Source organism: Onychostruthus taczanowskii, unplaced genomic scaffold (assembly GCF_017590055.1).
Source record: "Onychostruthus taczanowskii isolate IOZ18803 unplaced genomic scaffold, ASM1759005v1 scaffold1, whole genome shotgun sequence".
Classification (NCBI taxonomy): Eukaryota; Metazoa; Chordata; class Aves; order Passeriformes; family Passeridae; genus Onychostruthus; species Onychostruthus taczanowskii.
In genome coordinates this window covers 4051038-4060754 of record NW_024496525.1, presented here as the reverse complement: position 1 = coordinate 4060754, position 9717 = coordinate 4051038, and the positions used below count along the sequence as shown (strand labels likewise).

The window sequence follows — 9717 nt, the reverse complement described above, 5'->3', positions numbered from 1 at the left end:
GATAAAAACCATGACTGATTGATTGTAATATGTGCCAAGCTTTATTAGAAACTATGAGAGAGCTGTCAGAACTTGCTGAAGCTTTGATTTTAATGTTGGTTATTGATTTTAGTGCTTGGTCAACTTTCAGCCTTTTCACCCGGGAAGTGAATTCTCTTGAGCACAAGAACAGGCACAGATCCTCACTGGGGCTTGGGCTGGAGCAGGTGGGCTCACTGTTTGGGAAGGACTCGTAGCCATAAGAAATGAAGCACTGCGGGTCACGAATAATGAATGCCAGCCGTGTTCACGGAGCTTTACGCATCTGCACTCCCAAAACACCTCGGGTCTCGGGCCCGGCCGCGCCCTGCCATGATGACAAGGCTCAGCTCCTGCGCGGGCACAGATGCGTTCCTGCGTGCGCAGACACTGGCTGTGGGGCGCAGGAGGCCGGAGCCTGGAGCCGGGATAACAGCGGCGGCGCTGCCCGGGCCGCACAAGCGCAGGCCGAGCCTACAGCCGCGGCCCGGCGGCGGGATGTCCCTCCAGGAGCCCCGGGCCGGGCGGAAGCAGCGGGCAGCCGCGTAACCACAGTGCCGGGAAATGGGGCCGTGATTAAGGCGTCAAAAGCCGACACGAGCGTTCAGTTAACCCAGTTGAACTCCCCGCGGGAAGCCAGCGCCCGGCGGCGGCGGCGGCGGAAGTGACGGCGGCCGGGCGGAAGCGCCGCCCGCGCAGGGCGGAGGTGCCGGGGGAGCGGCGGTGCCGGCGCAGGTGAGTGGCGGCCCGAGCTGCCGAGAGCGGCGGCCCAGCGTGGCAGCGTTTGCCTCAAGGCTTAAACGCTGCTGCTGGAAAGCGTTTGGGAGAGCATTGTGGAGCTCCGTTTCTCTGTAAAGTAAACGCCGTTCGCTGTGACACACTGGTGCGGCGCTGGGGCTTGGGGTCCCTCACCGTCATAACTGACCTTCCTGCCCGGCCTCACACTTGGACTAAAGCTGGCTGATTCAGAAGCGCGTCTTGGCCCTCTAAGCAATTTGTGGCTTTATTGCCTTCTGTTCTTTTGTGTTTTCTTTTAGTCTGAGATCTCTCCTCCCAACCACGCCTGTAAAACTTCCTGCAGAGCTGGTGGATTTTACAGACTCTCCACGGCAGGACCAGACCATGACAGAAAAGTCTTTTGTGAGACTTTTAATATAGACAGGGCGTAGAACAGCAGATGATAGTGTGGCCACATAACAGTTGATATGTTGTGCAGTGTAGAAGTGCTCACAGACCTCGGACAGCATTTCTGATCCCTTACCTGTGTTCCCAGGACAATATCTCAGTGTGTTGCTTTTGCTGGCTGGCTGGAGGGCCCTCTGGGCAAGCAGACAGTGAGCTATGGTGAGCTTTTAGGTAGCCAGTTGCAAGGCTGGAGGTAACCAGGCTGCAGGATGCTGGGGTTAGTGCTGATCCTCAGGAGTTTGTTAGTTTGTCCTGTGTGCTTTCTCTGAGCTCTGGTGGGTAGGAATGAGGACTCTGGAGAGCCAAGGGAGTGTTGGGGATGTGCTGGGATGGCTTCCATGGGACACGGGAAAAGGTGCCCTGAGAAGAAAGCAAAGAGTTTTCCCTGCATTCGTTCTGTCTGCAGGTCCCACATGTATTGAAGCAAAGCCTCTGAGGAGAGGGTTCCTGGAAGAACATCAAGCCTCATTAACAATGGCTGCTTGGTTGTCTTCTTGTGCTGACAGTTTTCTTGAGAAACAAAGGCAGTTTGAAGATGCACTGTGTTTCCTGATTAAGTTTTGGTAGGGAGAGACTTGGACAAGTTTATGTAGAGCTCTGTGTGGAGGAGGCATCTTGCAGAAAAGCAGCACTGTTTGCTTCCAACTGTGTGTTTTGTGCCTGTTGAAGCAGGCACCCTCCTCTTTTGGGCTTTGAGGGCTGTGATGACAGGGCAGGGAACACTTGGCTTGGGATGCGTGTTCTGCTCCTTATGGATATCAAAGCGGGTCCAAGCAAGTGAAGTCTGGCTGTGGGAGCCCCGTTGTGGCAGCAAGCTCCATAAATAAACAGCAAGTAGGTGTGTGCTTATGCTAGGAGTACACAAAAAGAAGAAGGAGCTGTCTGTGGAGATTTCAGTTTTTGCTGTGCAGTTGCAAGGGGAGTGGGCCGAAAAGGAGAGTTTCTACATTCTCAGCATCAGTCAGAGCTGCAGTGAGCTCCCAGGTGTTTCTGTGTTAGTCCCTGCCCTGACAGTAGCGAGGTACAATAGCAGGGTGCTCCTTCCTGCCCTGAAGTGGCCTTTGGAGGATGGTTTTACACGAATACCTTGCATAAAACCAATAAACAAATGTAAAATATCCTGGCCCCCTTTTTTCTCTCAGAACCAAGAGCATCTCACTTAACCAGCCTTGGTCAAGAATGAGATCCCTGAAAACAGTATAAATATTCCAAGGGTAGGTCTTAAATTCTACAGGCAGTAACTCTTGCATCTGAGCATCATTCCCACAAGGTTTCTCCCTACATATTTTACAATCTATTGTGGTAATACTATAAGAGAAACTATGGCTTCAGGGCAGTGGCTGTGCCTGCACAATGGTTGAACTCTGTTTTTGTCTGAGATTTGGGCAGGGATTTGCTTCCATGCTTTGCATTTTCTCATGTCTTCTGCCTATCCATATGGCAGATAATGGTGATTTTAAAAATCCACATCCACTTTTCCTTTCCAATTTTCAATAAATCATGCCTGAGTCCTGCTGGGTTTTTAAAAGTGGAAGAAATCAAATATGCACACACTATTTCAACATACTGAGGGTGGGAGGGTGCCAAGTCTGCAGCATTAGTGCTGATCAGTGGCTGAAATTAGCATGAAATATATTTGCAAACAGTTTACTTGCTGCCCGTGAGAAGTGGATTGCTGATCCCAGGCTCTGGGAGTCAGAGGTGGGGAGCAAGAGTCACCAGTATTTTCCTGTCTGGTAGATGGGAGGTGGAGTAGTTGCCTGCCTGGTGAGTTGTCGTGTGCACAGTGTAACAAAGTCTGTATAAATCTCTGTGTTGTTTTTGAGCCCCAAACTGGCCTGGGCAGTGAATGAAGATGCTTGGAAATAGCACAGCTTCTGCCAATAAGGGGCCAGTGAAAGAGAATGAGAACAGGATGTCCACATGAAGAAGAAAGACATTTTCCACTTGGGAGATCTGAGTGAGAAGGAGAGCAAACAGAGTCAGGGAATGCATTGTCCAGCTCTGTGTGGACAGTCTTTGCATCCTGCCAGGAATGTTAGTGTTGGGATCTGGAGAAGATAGCATGCTCTGTAGTGATGCCTATGGAGGGAGTTAAAGCAGATCAGTACATTCACAATATATTGGTGGGCAGCCCCAATGCCAGATTGTAGGGCAAACCCAAAAAGAGATAATTACTCACCATGAAAATTTAGGTTTTTAAATTTCAGCAACAAAGGTGCAAACTCCTTCTTCTGAAGTAAAGCTTCTGGGAGTGTGGTGGAGGGGAAGAACAGTGTGTGTTCACCCCTAAACCTTGACTCCCCCTTGAGCGAATTGAAATTCCTGGATAGAAGAAGGAGCTACAACGTGCCCTTGCCCTGCTGGTAATTTGGAAAAAACACATTCTGGCTTTCTCCATCATAGCCCATCCTCATCATGATTTAACACACCAGAGGATCACCTGTGACTTGATCTCTGTCCATACAGAAGTCTTTAAAGTGTTGATATTTGAGGCTGGGTTATATCAGGTTTTAGGACCAACGCATCCAACAGGTCCACTTCATATTGAATAGGGCTTTGCAATTCATGGATTATCAATGCATGTGTGGCAATGGAGATGTGAGGGTCCAACTTGCCCTGTCAGGTTTTATTTGCACAGCTCTAAAGAAGCAAAAAAATTTTATTCAGTTTGGTAGAAGTGCCTTCTGTGGCCAGTCTAGCTCTACAGGGAGCTGAAAAAGTCATATAGCAGAAAGCAATTATTCTAGCGGGACCTTTCAAGGTCTTGAAACTCGTACTGGCCAGAACACCACCTGGTGTGGGGGTTGTGCAGGGAGAGGGACCTTTCAAGGTCTTGAAACTCTGGCCAGAAACTGGCCAGAACACCACCTGGTGTGGGGGTTGTGCAGGGAGAAGCAGTATGAAGGTGGTATGAACAGTTACATCATCACTGCCATATGCCCCAGATAGAGGAGGGAGCACCCTCCTGTGGAGTGGTCCAAATACAGGAATTGTCTGGCAGTCCGCTGGACCAGGAGCCTCCCTTCTTATACAAAACTTACCCCTCAAGTTAAGCCCCACCTGAGAAGTGTATGGTTCACTGAAGCATCCCCCAAAAGAGAAAAAAATACTGAGCAGTGTTCCTGCGTGTTGATTCAGGGGACAGAATTGTGACAAGGGGAGAAGAAAGTGCCCAGATAGGAAAATTGGTAGCCATGTGATGGTTAGCAGGGTAGGTAGATCGGTAGCAGGGTGATTGTTAGTGCCAGCCTAAAAAACCAGTGTTTCTTTATACACACCCCTGTGCTGTTTTTAAGGGATGCACCAATTGGCTCCCCATTGTGCAAACAAAAGCAGTGGGGGATCTTTTGAGTTGCCAGTATGGCAGCGAGAGAAATGGGAAGACATCCTAAACTTGTTAAGCAAAAGTGTTTCTCGGTGGGATGGAATCCTGCCCACCAGAAGAGGGATAATGTGACTCACCTGTTGAATAATCAGGTAGATTCATGGACCTGTGTTGCAAATATGGCAGTAAAGGGAGAAGAAAAATGGAAACATCTGCTAGAGTAGTTACATGTCAAGGGAGACCATTCAGGATTTAAGGATCTTTTTAAGGGAGCTGGTGACACAGGCTGGCCTGTCACTTGGGAACTGCACAACACTGTCATCTCAGTCTGTAGCCAGTGTTGTACAGGGCTAGAGAAACAACACCCCTTGCAGGAGGCATCCCTTCACTAAGGACACAGAAAAGGCCTCTGGGAGACCTGCCAGGTGGACTATATAGGGCCTTTCCTGAAATCAGGGTGGAAGTAATGTCAGAGCTCACTCAAACTGAGGCAGTAGCAAGAACAGCAAGGCACAGCACTGTAAAGGGACTGAAGCTGTGGTTTAATTATCTGCCATGGCCCCGATCCCTCCAATCCAACAGTAGTTGCTTTACTGCCAGGGTGTCGGGACTCATCCCTGTACGGGCCACCAATTGTTGGCGACAGTGCTTGGCACCAGTTTATTACCTCACTATAAAACTTTCTTACCTTCTCGCTGTGAGTCCCCAGGGGCAGCTCCTTACACCACTAACTCCTTTTTCCTTTTCTTCTGCATGGCCAGCTGACTCCTTCCTACCCCTTACACCACTACCTAACCCTTACTGTCCCTTGCACAACCACATGCCCCTTCCTCCTCACAGCACAGCCAACAAACTCCAGCTCTCTTCTCAGTCACCGAACCCACTATTTTATAACACCCATCTTTACTGGACATAGCTGTGGCCTATTAAGGGCAGGGCTGTTCCTATTCTTTGGTAATTAGTACAGCTGCAACTGCTCAGGGGCAAGATTGCCTTCAGCACTCTCTCTATTCTCCTAAAATCCATCCTCCCACACCAGGGTGGTTCAAGAATGGGTACAGGATGAGGGAATCTGGTGGATCTTTCACACTCCATACTACCCCCAGGCAAATGAGGTTGTTGAATGCACCATTGGACTCTTGAAGAGGAACCTGAAACCTCATGAACCTGAATGGGCAAGAGGGTGTCAGATGGGGTACATAGAGTCAGTAGCTTCTGGGAAGTTAATGGGTGCCTATAACTCACAGCCTTTTATCTTCATTCCCCACCCATACTCCCTGGAACAAAAGAAACTAAAGAGCCTTCATTAGTTATATATATATATAATATTAAGTCCTCTTCATTACTCAGTTTATTACCTCACTATAAAACTTTCTTACCTTCTCGCTGTGAGTCCCCAGGGGCAGCTCCTTACACCACTAACTCCTTTTTCCTTTTCTTCTGCATGGCCAGCTGACTCCTTCCTACCCCTTACACCACTACCTAACCCTTACTGTCCCTTGCACAACCACATGCCCCTTCCTCCTCACAGCACAGCCAACAAACTCCAGCTCTCTTCTCAGTCACCGAACCCACTATTTTATAACACCCATCTTTACTGGACATAGCTGTGGCCTATTAAGGGCAGGGCTGTTCCTATTCTTTGGTAATTAGTACAGCTGCAACTGCTCAGGGGCAAGATTGCCTTCAGCACTCTCTCTATTCTCCTAAAATCCATCCTCCCACACCAGGGTGGTTCAAGAATGGGTACAGGATGAGGGAATCTGGTGGATCTTTCACACTCCATACTACCCCCAGGCAAATGAGGTTGTTGAATGCACCATTGGACTCTTGAAGAGGAACCTGAAACCTCATGAACCTGAATGGGCAAGAGGGTGTCAGATGGGGTACATAGAGTCAGTAGCTTCTGGGAAGTTAATGGGTGCCTATAACTCACAGCCTTTTATCTTCATTCCCCACCCATACTCCCTGGAACAAAAGAAACTAAAGAGCCTTCATTAGTTATATATATATATAATATTAAGTCCTTTTCATTACTTAGAACAACTGGTTTTGGCAGAATTACCAAAGAGTGGGATTGGTACCCCTGATCTTAAAAAAGCCACTTGTGTGCCAGGTGGTGGATTGTTCCCTCCTTTTAATCATGTTTTGTTTTTATGCATCTATATGTTTTACAGATTATCTGAAATCCACTGCTGGACCTCTGCTTTCAACTGTTGAGTGGATGGATCATTTTGTGTATTTTTTGGTTTGATTTTGCTAAGCCTATTTTGCCTTTTCACTAGCAAAAAAAAATGGTGTGGGAAAAGTTTTTACTCTTATGTTATGGATGTATGACTTTGTCTCAAGCGACCGAAAATCAGAGTACTGAACCAAATTTAGCTTGGGAGTTGATACAAGGATTTATGCATATTTGGAATCATACAAATCAAGGAATATGTATTAACCTCCCCAACTCAGCATCAGAGGGGTTTAGATTTATGATGATTTGGTTAAATTTTTCGGAAATATTATCGAGAGAACTGGATAATCTTAAAAAGTCAGGAGGAAATGTTCCCTGGGGGATGGTGGAGTCCCGGTTCCTAGACCAGAAAGAAGGACAGCAGTGGGATGCAAATGGGACATGGGTAGAATACAAGAATGCCTTTTACCAGCTCCCACGTGACTCTGCCTGGAGCGATTTATGGAATCAGACATGCTATCGGTCATTAGACACCAACCCTTCTGAGACATTGCAGAATGTCACTTCTATCCCTTGCACGGTGGTACCGTGGTGGGATTCTCCTGCTGAGGGTGGGTTTTTTGAACATGAGTACAGTTTACATTGGGATGCAGGATGGTGTATACAAATCCCTGATAACCCAGGAACCGCGCACCAAGTTAACCGAACAAATTATGAGTGGGCCTGGTCTCTGAAACAAATTTTTGACCCTATATCTACCCTACAATGGGCTTCCAGAGTCCCCACAGGGAAAATAGTAGAATGGGAAGTGGAGAAATCAGACTGTAAGGACCATCAGACCACACTACCTAATGGAGAGAGCATCTGCTGGAAAGTGAGGAACCGTAGAAGCCTTACCCAAAGTAAATCAGAAGCCTCCTTTCTGAATTGTTCCCGTATATTGGATTGTACCACAGGAGCAGGTGAGCCTATAGAAACCTGGTACATCTCAGAGCTGAGAACTTTTATCCGGGATATGTGTACCTGTTGGGATTATCCCAACTACGGCTATCTGAACCAAGACACCCGATGCAATGGGTCTTACGAAAATTCAGAGACAGCACTATCCTGTGGCATTCCCATTACACACAGCCCTGACCGAAGAAGGGTCTGGAATTCAAGTAGCGAAGCACAGGAAGTTCCCCAAGGTGACCTGTATCAGTGTTCACAAGCCAAATATCCAGCTCCACGGGGAACGGTATGGGCATGTTCAGATGGGAAAATGTATTCCCACTTGAACATGTATGATATGGCTGGACTCCAGTGTACTATTGGGTTTCCTACCATGTGTCCATCTAAAACGTTCAATTATACACTTTATCATAGCAACAAAGTGCGGAGAGAAATCCACAATCCAACAGATGCAAAAGGGTGGATTCGGGGGATTCAAGTCCCCGACTATTACACCTGGGGACAAAATGTTGCTTTAGATTTAGAATCATTTTTTGTGTCCAGTGGAGTTATCCAACGGCACAAATATGTCTTGGAGAACTTATCTAGGCAAGTCCATGTGTTAAGGAACTGGACCGGACGTTCACTCAGGGAACCGAGTGTGCAGGCCCCGCAGGCACCAGAAATGGCTTTGCAGAACCGGTTAGCCATAGATACGTTGTTGTTGAAAGAGAAGGGAGTGTGTGGGATGCTAAACCTAACGGATGGAGAATGCTGTGTCACTGTGCATAACGCCACCACCACCATAGAAGAGGCACGTCAGAAGATGAAGGAGATTGCTGAGCAAACGGGAGAACTGTTTCAAGCAATGCAACCGAAGGACTAGTTTGATGGACTGAGCCTGAATTGTGGATCACATGCACTAAAGTGCCTTGGATTTATGGGATGGGGAAGGTGGCTTGTGTGCATTGACCTTATGATACTGTGTGGATTCTTGGGTTTGATGATAGGTCAAGAAGTCATGTCACTGTGATGAGTTCATTTTGGTTATAGAGGAAAGGGATAAAATTTCTAGCACTGTATAATTCCATACCATTTATGTCATGGCAAGAATGTGGTTGGAGCAGGAGGAAGTCAGGGGCTGGAAGTGGAAGGGTGGCCATCTTTTGCTATGCTCGGGGATGTGCCTTTTCTGGTTTGGTGCTCAAATACAGCGCTGGTGAACCCCAGAGCTAGTGAGCTGCTCTGAGAAAAAGAAGAGAGAAAGCAGCAGCATGGCGGAGCCCAGCTGAGCATGTGGAGTGCAGGCTGCAGCTGCTGTGACAGCAGCACTGGAGCTGCTGCTGGAACGGCCAAGCTCTCCAGTCCCGCTCCTACAAATCAGGCCCAGGAGGAGGGTTCTCTAACCTGCTTCAGAGCCCTGTCAGGTCCCACCAGGTTTTGCCTTGGCCCTGTTCTTCCACTGTTTTCAGCCTGAGGGGGGAAAGTTAAATTGCAAGCCTTTCCAACATTCCCCTCTTGTATTCCCATATACTCCATGCTGCCCAGCACAGGGCCAGCCATCATCTTGCCTTAGTCTTGGAAAACCACACTGGATGTGGTCTTTGGGAAGTGTTTTTGTTTGTTTGGTGGTGAATACCCTTTTGTGGGTAAAAGATTCTCTCTTTTGTACACTCTTTTATTGTTGTTGTTATTGCAATTTTTCAGTAAACTATGATTCCAATTTATGATCTCTCCTAGTGTTTCCTCCACTGCTGGAAAGGGGCAGGGAAAAGGGAGCAGCTCAAGTAGGTTTAATATTCCCTCTGGGTTTTAAATCAGCACAGAGATATAAGAAGGGGATGAAGGAGATTGTTGGGATTTGTGAAAAGACTGGTGAGCTCATAAAATATAAAAAACCTCATAAAAAGTCTCATAAAATAGCTCTCGTTGAGTGAGGAATATTTGACTTCACCACCAAAGACTCCAAGACATGCACTGATGGGAATTCCGTTGCTAGAATTCCTTAGCAAAACCATGCAAGCATGTTGGTACTTATAATTTTATAGGATAAATATGAAGACACACAAGCATG

General features: G+C 47.5%; 1 protein-coding gene across 1 annotated transcript; it reads left to right on the top strand.

The window, feature by feature from the left end:
• Nucleotides 1-686: 686 nt before the first annotated feature.
• ERV3-1 (endogenous retrovirus group 3 member 1, envelope) lies at nt 687-9370 on the top strand. Its single transcript, XM_041400984.1, has 2 exons — nt 687-753; nt 6709-9370. The coding sequence occupies exon 2, from the start codon at nt 6826-6828 to the stop codon at nt 8527-8529; it is 1704 nt and encodes a 567-aa protein (XP_041256918.1). The 5' UTR covers nt 687-753; nt 6709-6825; the 3' UTR covers nt 8530-9370.
• The last annotated feature ends 347 nt before the right edge of the window (nt 9371-9717 follow it).